The sequence below is a fragment of the Microchirus variegatus genome (genome assembly GCF_963457635.1).
Source record: "Microchirus variegatus genome assembly, chromosome: 22".
Taxonomy (NCBI): Eukaryota; Metazoa; Chordata; class Actinopteri; order Pleuronectiformes; family Soleidae; genus Microchirus; species Microchirus variegatus.
The window spans coordinates 7,020,366-7,035,673 of NC_139823.1; the positions used below are offsets into that span (position 1 = coordinate 7,020,366).

Below are 15,308 nucleotides of genomic sequence, written 5' to 3' on the forward strand. Positions count from 1 at the left end.
CGTTTGTGTCAAAGCCATAAATTGGGACTATCAGGGTTTAGTGGCAACCAATTACTTCATTGTCAACATGGTCACTACATTTCAATAACTTTACATTAACTTAACTGTCATGTAGCAAACATAAATATTAGCAAGGCAAGTAGCAAACATAAATATTAGCAAGGCAAATTAATATTTATTAGATATACGGTATATATATATATATATATATATAATATGTATAAAAAGTATATCTTGTAGGAAAAAACAACATTGAAGGTATGCATGCCAGATATATGTTGGGACAGGAGCTGGAAGAGCTGAAGATGCTGACATTTTCATTGGGAATGACCAGGATGTAAGAGAGGCAAGATTGAGAGGGTTTGGTCACGTACCGAGGAGGAACAGCGACTATATCTGACAAAGGATGAAGTTTAAGATGGAGCTGCCGGGCAGGAGGAAAAGAAGAAGACCACAGTGAAGGTTCACAGATGTTGTGAAGGAAGACACGAGGACAGTTGGTGTAACAGAAGAGGACACACAAGGGACAGGGCAAGATGGAGGCAGATGATCCGCTGTGGCGAACCCTAAAGGGAGAAGCTGAAAGAAGAAGAAATGTTCATAACTTGAAAACTTATTTCTAGAATAACTGATGTACAGTACATCTCACATTTGAGTACAAATGCAAAATAACCAGACAGACGTCATAGGCGGAGTTAGGGGGCTAAAATATAGAACTACATTGAGGCCAAAAAAACATATAAGAATAAATAAAATAAAACATTTCTTGTAGTGTGATAAAGTGAGTGGAAGAATAACATATTAATTCTCTAAGTTTTGCTTCGCAAGCTTGGCGCGATTGTCTTCTATTGCTGCATGTCGCTCGTCTCTGCATACAGCATCACACCACAGTCGTTGTACTGTCAGTTAAAAAGAATGTTTGCCCCCCAGCACAAAAGTAAAAAACTCCGCCTTTGCATAACATAGTGTTCACTTCATCACGTCTTCTTTGCACATTTTCTTCAGAGGTTAAAATACTTCACTTTGCGGTGTAGCTGCACCATGCACTGATATTCACATTCTCTATCATTACTGTTTTATTTTGAAAATACTGTTTACTCAGTATGTATTAATGTAAAAAATGTCAAATTAAATTAAAATTAAAATACTAATTCCATATATATATGCAAAAGAAATGTTCCCCCATATTTTTTTTTAAACATAAAAAATAAATAAATAAAAATAAATAAATAAAATCCACTAGGTGTCTCTGTATACAAAGTAAAAATAGCTTCTCGTTATCTGGGGGAGTGTATAATCTGACTGATTATGAATGTGACTGAACAACAGCTTCACTGTAAGTAAAGGTCTTTCCTCAGAGTCAGTTTCAGGTCTAAGTGGTAGCTTGTTCCAGGATTCCAGCTGTTGTGCTCATAGATGGCCCCGTTCACTTCAGTATGAAGATCAACAAGCTTAGTTTTCCTGTCAGACCACAAACAAAACATCAGTTAGTTAAGTGATGATTGACAAAATTGTTATTATTATTATTAGTTAAATTCGGTGTTTTGCTTGTACCTCCTTTGGCCTTTGAGTAAGGCATCTGTCAGAGCCTTCAGGTAAACGGAGCAATGATGTCCTTGCTGCAGCTGACGTTCGTCCGTCCAGCAGTGACTCCAGAACACGTCTGCGTCTGTTGGGATGCATTCGTACCCTGACTGCCCATAACACCCGTCTGTCTCCAGATCCTCATCTTGATGGTGAGTCCTGGCAGAGGGCTGGTACTCGGGGACACCGTAGGTCTGGATGAAGAACAGTTTGGGCTTGCCAGCCATCATCGGGCACGCATCGGCGGCGAAAAGGCGCCTGATGCTGTCCAGATGTAGACCGCCGCTGTACGAGTCGACGCCCAGGAGACGGCTTGTTGTGCCGCGGCTAATGATGCAACAGACGAAGGCATCGCTTTTGAGGTTGTCCCTTTGTTTGGATATTCCTCTGAGAGTTGAGAGAGTGTCATCCACACTCAGCCACTTGTAGAGGGTCACGTTGAAATGAAGAGCTGTGAATGTCTGTTCCAACATGCCTGAGAGAACGAAGGCAAGACGATTCATTAAGTTTTACAGCAAAAACAACAGCAGATTATGCAATTCTCTTTTCAGGGAATCACAGTTTAATAGCATATTTATGCTTTTAATTAACCAAGGAAAACTTGTTTTAATGGTACATGCACTTTTTGACCGTACCTGATTATTTTCATTTTCTGCTCATTTATACTTGTTTCAAGTCACGTTTCAGTGGGGAATATATATATATGTGTATATATACTTATATACACATTTTTTGGAGTTGGTAGCAAGTGATACATGCACAAAACTACCTATACTGTAATATTCAGTGCATTATAGCTTACCTTTTTCTGGGTACCTCTTTATTTAAATGAGTTTTGAATGCTTGATTTAAAGGTGCATTATGCCATATTATCCTCCTAATATGTCACAGAGACTCAGGAATAATGTTCATATAACAAACTGAACTCATCAACAACAACAGTACAGCCAAAGTATTTGCATTAAAAAAAATATTTTGCAGACTGCAAATCATGTTTATGTTTTGAAATCATGTTTTGGCATGTGGCGCCACCTACCGCCGCCTACCCATCATTGCAGTCAGTAGAGTCTCAGCTGCCGAGCAACCACGGGTTGCCAGTTATGTCAGAAAACGAATCCTAAAAGACCTAGGTATTTTGAATTTGAATGTAGTAACTATTTTTGGCCACATTCTTACATATGGCGCCTTTAATAAAATGATCTGTTTTTCAAATTATACATTTTTCATTATGACCCTTTTCCTTGAATAATCTCTCAACCAATTAGATTAATTTTGTAACCTTTGGAGTTGGTAGCTATTACATGCACAAAACTACCTATACTGTAATATTCAGTGCATGTAGCTTACATTATTCTGGATACCTGTTTATTTAAATGGGTTTTGAATGCATGATTAAAAATTATTATTATTATTATTATTTTTTTTATTTTTTTAATCCTATTAGTATTGGTACTTTTACATATTAAGGAAAAAGATAAGTGTTTTGTGTCTCACCTCCATCATTACCAACACAGTCAATGATCACACAAACTCCTCTGGGATTACTGTTAAAATTGTACCATTCCACTGGACTCTGAAAAGCAAAGAACCAAAGTCAATAAGTTCAATCGATAATCACATATTTGGAATAAAATATGCTGAAAAACATGAGCTTCAGAAACCTCACCTGACAGCTCTGCCCTCTGTGTACAGGTAGGTTTTCTGTTCCTAATGACAAACAGTAAGACAGCGATGTGAATATCACTCATTCTGTTGAATGACCTGGGTGCTTTCCAAATGTTTTTACTGGGTAATTCTCTTCAGGCCTATGTCAATACCACAGTATTTTGACTAACTATTTCTGGCTGTCACATATAGCTTTATGGTTGCTATTAAAATATATATAAAAAATGCCAACATCTTACCAATATGACGGAGCTGTTCCCGTCGTGTCTGCTGCAGAGGACGGGAACTATGAGGAGTGGGGGGTGGATACTAAAGAGAATTTTTCAGAAGTTAGTTAGTTTCATGAGATTAGAAGAAAAAAAAGATAATTTACTTAGCTTTTTGTACAGTGCTTCATACTCACAAAAGCTCTGCACCTTTCTTGTTGAGGAGGACGCTGTGCAGGTGTTGGAACCGCTGAACACAGACAGACATTCAAGTATATGGGAGTTAAAAAGAAGAAGCAATAAGGTTATGAAGAACCTATTAATACCTGCTTAATGATTACTAATAAATGGCTCGTATGCTATATATGTTAGTAAGCACCTAGTTAATGGTGAATATATGTTCCCTAATCTAAAGTGTTACCGTACTTTTTATTGTTGTTTCTTTTCTACTCATATTTGGTGTCTGGCCTTCTTGCTGCTGGAATATGGGGGCTTTAAAGCTTAGGAAAAAAATGGAATTCCAAGTAACACCATTGAGTCTTTTGTGGGATTAAACCAATTTGCTCCAATAACAAGAGAAGTTGTGGGAACCTTGTGGAGAACACATGGCTGTTTGTGTGAGTAGACTGTGGAAAAGAGAGGTATTATCCTGACCGTGGTACTAAGTATGGGAATCGGTATGGGTCAAAATCCCTGGATCGGATATACACTCTTAGAAATAAGGGTTCCACAAGGGTCCTTCTACTAGGGCTGAGGTTCTACCTGGAACCACTTGCTTCTGAAAAACCCTTTCCCGAAGAAACTGGAGCCAAAAAGGGTTCTCCTATGAGGACAAGCCGAAGAACCTTATATGGTTCTACTTAGCACTTTTATTCCTAAGAGTGTAGTAAAATCCGATACAATCCAAACATCCTTTATATCGCATGCACAGACTGATGCAAAAGCATTCTAGCTGAGTCATGTTTGGGCTGTTTGTTTCTTCTTTTTGGTTAGATGTTCTGTACAATATGCAATAAACAGCAGTTGTGCGGTTTTTTTGGAACTCGTGGTATCGTCATCCGTCATTAACAACTTCACTTTATCCATTCATTTGCAGTTCCTGTTCGCATTTCCCTATCTAAACCACACAATGTGTGCTTCCCATGACGCATAAAGATCTCTTTCTCTATATATACATAATATGCAGACCAAAAATAAAAAAAGACATAAGTAAAAATGGTCTCACCTGGCCCGTTCGTATACGTCGCCACTTTTTTGGCAAGGTCGACCCTGCCGATGTTTGATAAACATTCCCCTACAAAGTCAACTCTTTCGGGTGAAACTAAATCCAGCTTCTCAAGTTCAATGACCAAGTCCAGGAAATTCTGTCAGCGACAAGCGTGAAGGGGAGGTTAACATACTCCCACACATGCGGGAATTCTACAACCAGACTTCATTCAAATTCTTCACCTTTGCGTTTTCTACTTTCTCACGAGGTAACGTGTTACTCATGAGAAAAGTCATACTGCTCAGATCTTCGCTGGCCATTTCGTCACTTATGTGAGCCATCAGTACTCTGCGTTTAGGGGGAAAACACGTTTACTTAAGTGACCACATTGTGTGAAGCATACATTGAAATCTTAATCGTAATCTTACCTGAATCTTGGCAGGATGTGTCTGTGCTGAAGAGTCCTCTCCACCTCAGCTCTGCTGGTTCTGAACACCTGCCTCAGGATGTCCAAACGCCTCAGTTGCAGCAAGAGCTCTGCCAGGAACATATATGCGCTCTCATGGCACATCACTTTGGATTTCAGCATCTCCTTCGCACGAGCCATGGTGATATCCGTGTCTGGGCTTTCACACAGGTAGAAGAGACTCCTGCGTTCACTGCTGCTCAGAGCCTCTGCTATCTGGTTAATCGCCTGAAGCAAGTTTAGGTCCGGATGAGCCATGGACTTTGGTCGAGGGCAGATAACAGTGACCAGGACCTATACTGCGATGAAGACGTTCAAGATTTCAGACGATTAAAGCGATTCATTAGCCAATCACGAACTAACTCGTGAAACTACAAAATAGAATACAGTAGTTAAATAATGAAGAAAGCATCTTACCTGACAGACGTGCGTGGAAAGAGTGCCAAGCGGTTGAGTCTGATGATGACGCAAGTACAAAAAAATCCGTCTGGGGAAGTACCGCTATCGTGTGCACTAAAAACAAAACCAAAAACCCCCTAGAGTTTTGCACACCACGTTATCTGGCACCAAAACAGAAACCTAAAATAACTATTCACTGAAAGATCTCTGAAATATTCACGTGGTAATATCCCGAATATTTTGCTCTTGTCTTAAACAGGACCCTCCAACATCCGTGAACAAAAGTGAAAGTGAAAGCAAAGAAGGGAAAAAAAAGATGCGTTTAATTGACTTTGCGACAACATTGACATACACGCTTAGAAATAAGGGTTCCAAAAGGGTCCTTCTACAAGGGCTGAGGTTCTACGTGGAACCATTTGCTTCTGAAAAACACTTTTCTGAAGAAAGGTTTTTTCAAGGGTTCTTGGGAACACTAATGGTTCCAGTAAGAACCATTTAGACTCAGAGAACCCTTTAAAACCCCTTTCCTGAATAAAGGGTTTTGAAATGGTTCTTAGTGGAACCCTCCAAAAGGGTTCCAGGTGGAACTTTTATAAAAAGGTTCTACCTGGAACCAAAAAGGGTTCTCCTATGAGAACAAGCCGAAGAATGTGGTTCCACTTAGCACTTTTATTTCTAAATTCTGAGATTAAAGTTAGAATTCAGATTATGTTCCTCAGAATTCAGACCTTTTTTCCACTATTTTTAATCGAATTCTGAGACAAAAAAAGTATAATTCTGACTTGTTTTCACAGAATTCTGAAGTAATCTCAAAATGTTCACCCTTCTCTCAGAATTTTCACTATTTTTTATCCAATTCTGAGATTTAAAAAGGCAGAATTCTGATTCTAATCTCAGAATTCCTCAGATTTATTTTCCCCACACGTGACCCTAATCCTCTTCTGTACTGACAAACCTGCAGACATGGAGGATTCATAAATATTATTTAGGATTACTCATGAAAGCAATTTGAATATATAAAACGGTTCAAAACACTAAGAAAGTAGTTACACATTTATCTGAGAGAAAATAAAACAAGAATTCCTAACACTCGTTCTGGATAAAAGAGGCTATTATTTACGATGAGTCTTTCTGGATAGTGACTCAATGCAGCACATTTATACTATAATTGTTTAATAGTTATTTAATCAATACAATTAACCAGCAACTATGGTGATAATATATAAGGTATAAATAACTCGATTAATTGCTAATTTTCTTTGTTGTATGTTTTATTTGTTTATAATGTTTAATACATTTGCTGGTATTATCATTAATATTATTATAAGGTAATAATAATATGTTATAATATTAATATAATTGATGTTTTCACCAACGTTTAGTAGCTATCTCAAAAACATGAATTTAGCCTCTTAATGGCACAATCAGTGGTCCCACAATGAGAAAAACTAGACAAACACTTATATATTAATATAAAATGTATATTTTGATATAAAATATTAATATTAATATCCAACATAAATTGCTACAGTGGCGCTGACCATCTGGGTCATATTTGGCAAATATTTATCTCAATTCAGAGAAGCTAATGCTGTTGCTAATATTGTGCACCTTTTTGTGTACAGTGCAGTGAAAATCTGTTCACGCATAAATCTTTTATTATTTTTATACATTTTTTAATAGGCCTTTGAATGTTTTAATTCGGTTTGAAAATGTGGTTTAAGTTCTCACAGAACATCAACACAAAAAGATTGTCAGTTTTCCTACGACAGTGAACGCATCACGGATACTCCCCCCGTCCTCTGCTGACCAAAGACGCGTTCACTGAGTTCCGCTCTGTTTGGCCAATCGCGTCGCGGTTCAGCAGCACCATTGCAGTGTGCTGGGCTCATACGGAGGTGCTGGCTACGGAGAGGCGGCAGTAAGGAAACGTAATCGACCTGTGTGACCGCTCTGGACAAACACCACCCTGCTTCTCCACACACAGTCACCGGCTCACATTGTAAACCACCAGCGTTAGTACGGGTGAGTGTTTCCTTGCCTTATCGCCGGCTAAACACTTAGCATCTTCCAGGTAACCGCGGTCCGCGACTGCTGGTGAGTTGGATCATCCTCGTAACTGTTGTGTTGATATGGATGTAAACCCGCGGTAATGAAGCACCAGCAGTTGTGGGAACAGATGCTCGGGCTGCGGCGTAGAAAGCCAGGCAGTCAGTCAGTCAGTCATGTCGGCCTGGTCACGACTGGTGAGAAACGCGGAGGACGAGGATGATCAGCAGCGGCTGGCTGACTCGAGCAGACGCGGCAGGCGAGCTAACCATAGGTAGCTAACGTCCAGGTTTTGAGCTTTCGTGGCAGCGCAGTGAGCAGCGCGTTAGCTAGTGGTTAACGTGCTAGTGGTTAAATAACTAGGCTGCGTATGAACGTCCAGAGAAAATTCGCAGTTTGCTAGTTTAAGTTTGGGGAGGAGAAAAACAATTCAGCTGTGATGTCCCACATTTATCGTCTTAAAATAATTTAATGATGTTCTCTCACTGACAGTTTGGAGTTGAAGGAAAACGCTGCGGCTTGTTTGTGCGAGGGTTTTATTTTGAAAATTGAGAGCGGAAATTTAAATATGCTACATTTGCTGGTAGGACTGATGTGTACTTTTTCTCTATGGATCACCGGGAGAACTATTGTATATTATCTAGTTGTCCCAATGGCTGTATTCTAACGCTTCTTAAAGGTGAAACACAATATAAATTGTGACAAGAGCAGAACTTTATTTAGTTGTTGTTATTTGTATGTTTGTTTCCACAATAATCCCAATTAACCTTATATCCATGGTTCTCAAACTGTGGTACGTGTACAAACGGTGGTACGTAATATTTTCCTACTGTATATACCAGTGTATGTGATGGAGTGGAGCTGAGGAATAAAACAAATAACAGCAAAACATGTTAAAAATAATAATAATTAGAGTCATCTTATCTCTCACCCCATTTTAATATATTTCACTATACCAGTGTCTGAAGTATATGTGAGGAAGAGGAAGATGATGAGAGTGCAAATTACCTTATTGGTAATAAATCGGCCTATTTATTTACAACACTGTATTTTAACGCTGGTGATGATGTTACTTCGAGAGCTCAATGTTCTTAGCTGGTAAACCACTGTCTTATATCATTTTAAGCAAGTAAAGTGGCTAATTCCAAGAGAGATGCATGTGTGATAAATGAATCACTACTTCATTCTGTGCATGTTTGATTGTTAAATACTTCACAAATGTAACAGGCCCGTTTCGACATGTTCAAGCAGGAAAAGCGCAGCTGTTAACAATGGCTCATTGTTAATTTGGTTAATTACTTACACCTGTGATTGTCCTACTTTCACCTGTCAAAATGGCTGCTGTCAAAGGGCCAATGTGGTGCAGCCTCCTGTCTATATGTGAGTTTTGTCTCTATTTTTGTAAAAACGTAATATCCCTCTTGGCGCTTGTAGGTTGTACACAGCTGCGTTCTGTTCTTTAACTTTGTTTTTCGTTATCAGTGCAGTGGTTGTTCATGTAGTTCATCATGCTAGCTTAGCTCACAGGTGATAGTTTGGCTAACTTATGGTTAGCTTTTTTCCGTTAGGAATAGTACCTGGTACCTAGTGCTTTTTCTTCGTACCTGCTCTGGCAAAGTCACAGGTTAATTACTAACAACTGCGATTGTCCTACTTTCACCTGTCAAAATGGCTGCTGTCAAAGAGCCAATGTGGCTTTTGTGGTGCTGATTTTCAAATATGACGATGTCAAACTGCCTGAGTGTTGTCACTGGAAGAGCCATGAGTGTGACGTCAAAATTCCTCTGGGAACCAAGGGAAGGGTACCGGAAAATTGATTGGGATCGGTTATTTTGGTACTATTTCTAATGGAAACGCAAAAGACATTGGCATTTTTGAGGAGTAAAATATCATCACATCGACAAGTTTATTTTCAACGGTCAATTCATGTTAGGTATAAACATATAACTATTTATTATTATTGTTAAATCTACTGTATGTTGACTGCATGGTCATTTTAGAATTCTCAAGCCTTCATCCTGGTGTCTTCTGGGTCACTATTTTCTATTATAATGCTCTCACCTGAACCAGATTTGGCGTAAGACATACTCTCACTCTTTACCGATGCAACAAGTGGTTTTGGTAAATTGTAAGTGGACAGAACACTCAATTGCTTGAGGCTAGAACTGCAACTAATTAATCTAACCAACTGATCGTTGCAGTTCTATTTGAGACCAGTCATTCACTGCTTAATGTAGCAAACAAACAAAACTACATACAACGGCAATATTTCGCATTCGTTCTGTTTAACCAGTTTATATCGGTCAAGTTGCTTTCTTATCTATCTTAAGATGAGGCTGCTTTTGCAGTAAAGTAAGTGACAGCTACTTGGACCAAGTGGGCATGATATGTCATCAACCCCCTAAATAATGGCATACGGGGCAAATATGTAGAGCTGCAGATAATTCCATGCCATCTGCTGCTCATCCTCAATCACCATCCCTCTCTTCTCCTGCCCAGCTCAGTTTCTGCCACTGTGTGTTTTGGGACTAAACCATTATCAGGAGCGCTGGTCTATTTTAGACAGAACCTCCATTTACCTACTTAATATGTCTCTTCTCAAGGAGTTAAGTTCCTTTTTTTAGCTTGTTGTAACAAACGCCCCCCTGAGAAGACGAAACACAGCAGGAGGTAAAAACGGTAATTGTGCAGTAGCCTATAGTGTCGTTAAGAGGTCAAAGGAGTGGATTTGAATAACTCTTTCAAAGCGTTTTATTTTCATTTGTGCTAGTATCTGAACAGACAACAGTGTTGTTTGTTGGGCACACATCTGCAGCAGTTGTGAGCTTATTAAGACAGCGTGAACCAAAACAAATATAACCGTAACTGTCTGGAGCCCTAGACTTTGTTGCCTCCCTCCCACCTATGGAGATGCACACGCCTAGGGGATCAAAGCTGTAATTAGCCTGCCATGGATTAGCAGTGAGGACTATTTTCCACTGTACTGGCTCCTACTGAGCCAGAGGATCACACAAGCAGCCAGCCCTCTGCCCTTCCTACATTAAACTGTGTTGTTTGTTGTTGTCCTCCTGAGGCCAGCCAAAATGAGAAACTTTCCAGTGTTTCCTCGAGAGTTTGGGCATACGGCATCTTTCAAAGTCAATGTGGCGTTTTGTCTTGTTTCTGGTTATTCAACATCCATACTGGTTTCTTACAAAAAAAAACAGTGGAGTCATTCTAGTCACGCGAAGACATACCTGAGAATTGGTTAGATATGCATTTGGCATGTAGAGAGAGCTGTGGTGCTGCTGACTGCACTGCCAGGTTTGAGGTCTGCCTGTGTGTTGGCTGTCTCCATGATGCTCCCACCCACCCACCGAGTGCCTTGTCACTCTGTCAGCCATACAAGAATTCATACTGTTCCTCTGGGGGCTACTAAAAGGTGGCGCAGCATGGTTCTTGTGATCAGTGTGTTCAAAACTGACTAAAAAAACGTTGCAAAGTATAACCTCCAAACTCATGGTGGTGTTACTGCATGTGTAAAAAAAAAAGTGAAGGCTGTAAAATGACTGACGTGTCCTGACAGTGGCCTCATTTAGGAAGACCACTAATTATTGATAATCATAGTGTTGGACTGAACCGAACACCAATGGCTGGCAAACACCAGCATCACAATGCCCCCTGACAGCTGGCTCCACCACCCTACACAAATGTTGTAGCTCCACTGTCTCTGTTATTACATAGAAAAATACATTCATTATGTATAATTTATTAGTCTTGATGTCCTAATCAAGATTTATAGTCCCCACCTGAGACTTAATATTGGGTATGCAGACCCACTCTTAATTGACAATGATTAAATCCACAATATGTGACGCAGTGAAATAACACAGCTGCAGACGAGTTCATCTCACGCACCCCGTTTTTATGAGCTTTGTCTTGCAAATGCTGAAAGTCATGGCTCAAATATATCAATCAATCACCAAGCGTAATTTATTGTGATGCATGCATGAATGAAAGTTAATTTTGTGGATCCCTGACAGTGATGTGAAGTCAAATGCTAAAACGTCTACTCTGTCTATTACTTAGTTGGAACCGCAGAGCCATTGGTGAAAATTGAAAAGGTTTGTCGTCATTCCCTGCTGTACTGATAGATTGGTTGATTTAAGGACGCCACATACTTTCACCTCCTACAGTTCATTTCAAGAGTGCCCTGTTTGACACCCTCCATTATTAATAAAATGCTGTGCTAGCAGACCCAGTCGTTAACCTTTAATCCACAGTTCTGTGCTGGATACAGTGAATGGAATAGTCAATGCATATTTTTCAGCCAAAAAGAAAGAAATATATGCTATTTTCTTAAGGTTAAAAGTATTTAAATTTAAAAGGTTTCATGTGTGTGTGAAATGAATACCAAATGTTTGGAAGAAAATCTAAATCAAATCAGTATTTGGTGTGACCACTCATTGCCTTTAAAACATCAGTTCTTCTCAGTGCACTTGCACACAGTTTTAAAGAAACTTGGTAGGTAGGTTGTTCCAAACATCTTGGAGCTCTCACCACAGATCTTCTGTGGATGTAGGCCTTCTTTAAACCTTCTGTCTCGTCATGTGATCACAGACACACTGGATGATGTTGAGATCGGGGCTTTGAGTGGGCCTTATCATCACTCCCAGGACTCCTTGTTCTTCTTTATGCTAACGACAGTCCTTAAGGACATTGGCTATATGTTTGGGGTCATTTGTGGACAATCAAATGATTCCCTGATGGCACCCAAATCCCCAGCTCCATTTGAAGAAGTGCAGCACCAAATTTGAAAGGAACCTCCACCATGCTTCCTGGTTGCCTGTAGACGGTCATTATTGCACTGCTCTCCATCCCTTCTGCAAACAAACTGCCTTCTGCCAAATGTTTTTCGGACTTATCAATCCAGAGCATCTACTGCCATGTTCTGCACCTGTTCTAATGTTTTTGTCTTGGCCTTATTTCCACGTTGGAGATATGGCTTTTTTTATTCTTCCATGGTATAACCACTTCTGGCCAGACTTCTCTGGACAACAGATGGGCCCCGAAGGTTTCTGCCAGTTCTGAGCTAATGTTATTGCTGGACCTCTTCAGATTTTGAAGGGAAATAAGCAAGTCGTGTCTTTCATCTTCCACAGTAAGGCCTTGTTTGGACTGCAGCCCAAATCGGCAAAACATCCACATAACCCTTTGAGACCGAAACAGGCAGAGATGTCCATTTTGTTTAAACTACTATTTTCTGGGGTTTTCCCCCCAGAAGCATTGTTTTTGTCAACAGTTTTAAAAAGAAATACATTGGATTAGATCTGCTGTGACATGAGTAGGCAACATTTTATTTTAATTTCACTACATTGCATAGTAAGGTGCAACAAAGGTAGATTCATAGGAAAATTAGGAAATATTTGAAGAAGTAATTGCAAAAAAATGTTATAATATTTCTGTAATATATGCTACCAGTTTGTAATTAAAGACCTTTCGCTAAAAAAAGTCATAGTTTTATTTCCATTTAGTGATTTGACCAGATGGTGCAAAGGCTCATTGATAACAACAGCATCTGAAACACTTCAGCAGAAGGAAACACCACATCCTGCTGTTGACCTCGACACAGTTAACTTGCGAGTAAAAGGGCTCTGAACTTTCACCCCATTGTACTGGGTGTGAGAGCGTAAGTGTGTTTCCAGGGGAAACGCAACCTCTGCCTGTATCATTACTGTGGTAGAATTGTCAGCATGTAAGTCAAGATAATAGTCGAGGTAATTTTTTTTTTTCCGTCCTTCTTTACCCTCCCTTCACTCAGCTCCTTGCTCTCCTGCTCTGTTTGCTGGTCACGATTTAGTGCTTGTCTGAAGTTGAAAGGATGCCAAAGCTTGGTTGATTCCAAATGCTTTTGAGTTATTGCCAGTTATTTGTTGTTGTCACGTGGTGTAATAGACGGGGGAAGGAAAGTCGAGGTATTTTGTTGAAGCAATCAGTGAGAGATATTAATTGGAAAATGATGTACCTGTGAACATTAACTGTGTTCCCTTACATAAGGTGTTGTTCATAATACTGCCAGTGTTCTCAGCATTGTTTGGGAGCTAGAGGAAGGAGGATTTTTCTGTAGTGTATAAACAGCCAGAATCCTAAAAGCAACATTTAGTTTGAGGTGTCTTGGTTTAAAAATACTGGGAGAGAGTGATCGTTTGGCAAAGGAAAGTCTGGCTTGGGCTCCACGGCTAATGCTTATTAACTTGGCTGCTGTTGATATCAGAACTCTGTCATCATCATCATCATCCAGCTTGTATAATGTCTTTGCGTGGCGCTAAAATGAAGCCCACCTCATTGCTGTTTTTTTCTTTTGCGGAGAAACAATTTAATTGTGAGGGGAAGATGAGAGGTCATGGTTTTTGGCTTGATTTTCTTGGTATTCAGCGATTTTTGCTGTCCACTCAGCAGCAATACTGCCTGTGTAGTAATCCACCCCCTCTCCTTTTTTTTCCCTTATGCTGCTCACATGATCATGCTGGCTGTGGTCTTAGCCGTATGGGAAATCCAGCGGTCTTAGCATGTCACAAACATCCAAGGTGGCCCATTGTTAGAATAATGCTGATCGGCTTATATTGCAGTACAGCAATTTCCTCGCAATCTCCATTCCTCTCATTTTAAATGCTTAGCTTACACACATACACCACAGAGAAAATGTCTCTGCACAAATCTTAGCAGCTGTATGTGGAATTAGTGGTCATGCGTCTGTAGTTTAAAATTTAAGTGCACTTTGACAGCCATCGCTTTGAGAACTTTCACAGGTAAAGTGAGACCTGCTGTTATTGTGCTGAGTTCTGCCTGCCACCTGAGGACAGAAACATTTTCTTTTTGATGAGTGAATGCAAGACAGACACTCATCAGTGGTACTTTTTCCTTTTAAGGTGGTTGAATATGTTTGTCTCTTTCAAAAGTGCTGACTTTTTCCTCACACATATGTACAGATTATGTTTAAGGCCCATTTTATACTCCTGCGTAAAGTGCTCTACGTAGGTTTACAGAGACCCCTCTACGTCGCCGGAGAGTCTCTCCGGCTGCACAAAATATTTTTTAAGTGTCCGTCACTCCGTCAAGGGACAACGGAGACGGCAAGGGCTGCGATTGGTCCTCAGGACAGGCCGAGCTAACGCTGCTCTGTGCCGGCAACTGTGCGCAACGAGCGTCTACAGAGGCGGAGCTGATCACCGCGGACAACGTCGCTGCCAAACTATAAATACGTCATATCTTAATACACACAACGCATGTTTAGACTCCAAATGGCTAAATTATTGCCTCAAATGATCTTAAACTGCATTCCGGGACAGAAACATATTTATTTCAGGTGAGAAACAGCCACATGTTATTCAGATGCAACAACAACAGTCTTTCTCTCTCGGACGCCATTGCTCACTGTAGCCAAAAGCACAACAACTTGCGTAGCGACCCCTACTGATCGGGCGGTTAAGCAGTCGGATAACACATTATGCAGTCGGAGAAGTATAAGTATAATGTGGCCTTAACTTCACTGTGCATAGCCATACCCGTTTATGTCCTTTTCCTTTTTTGGGTACCAGCTTGTCATCTGCGATGCTGTTATCTCATGAAGAATTGTATTTCAGACAAGAATAGAGATTGTAAACTGTAATTTCAGCACAGCAATAACTGTAATCAACACATTCTTTGTGTTGGTTTGTGATCTCTACAAATTGGTATTCCAGTACAGTCATTG

General features: G+C 40.0%; 1 protein-coding gene across 1 annotated transcript; it reads right to left on the reverse strand.

The window, feature by feature from the left end:
• Positions 1–22: 22 nt before the first annotated feature.
• LOC310942823 (CASP8 and FADD-like apoptosis regulator) lies at positions 23–5,775 on the reverse strand. The gene is made up of 10 exons (XM_083908264.1): positions 5,546–5,775; positions 5,091–5,427; positions 4,905–5,010; positions 4,681–4,819; positions 3,653–3,705; positions 3,489–3,558; positions 3,251–3,291; positions 3,079–3,157; positions 1,555–2,059; positions 23–1,461 (listed from the first exon to the last, which is right to left on the reverse strand). Exons 2-10 carry the CDS (start codon positions 5,384–5,386, stop codon positions 1,332–1,334), a joined length of 1,419 nt encoding a protein of 472 aa, XP_083764390.1. The 5' UTR covers positions 5,387–5,427; positions 5,546–5,775; the 3' UTR covers positions 23–1,331.
• Positions 5,776–15,308: the final 9,533 nt, after the last annotated feature.

Excerpts from the sequence above, each read along its gene's own strand:
- LOC310942823 (XM_083908264.1), bottom strand. The coding sequence starts at position 5,386 with ATGGCTCATCCGGACCTAAACTTGCTTCAGGCGATTAACCAGATAGCA. Across the intron at positions 5,011-5,090 it reads CACATCCTGCCAAGATTCAG|AGTACTGATGGCTCACATAA; the intron begins GTAAGATTACGA and ends CCCTAAACGCAG. Across the intron at positions 2,060-3,078 it reads CTGTGTTGGTAATGATGGAG|GCATGTTGGAACAGACATTC; the intron begins GTGAGACACAAA and ends TCGTTCTCTCAG.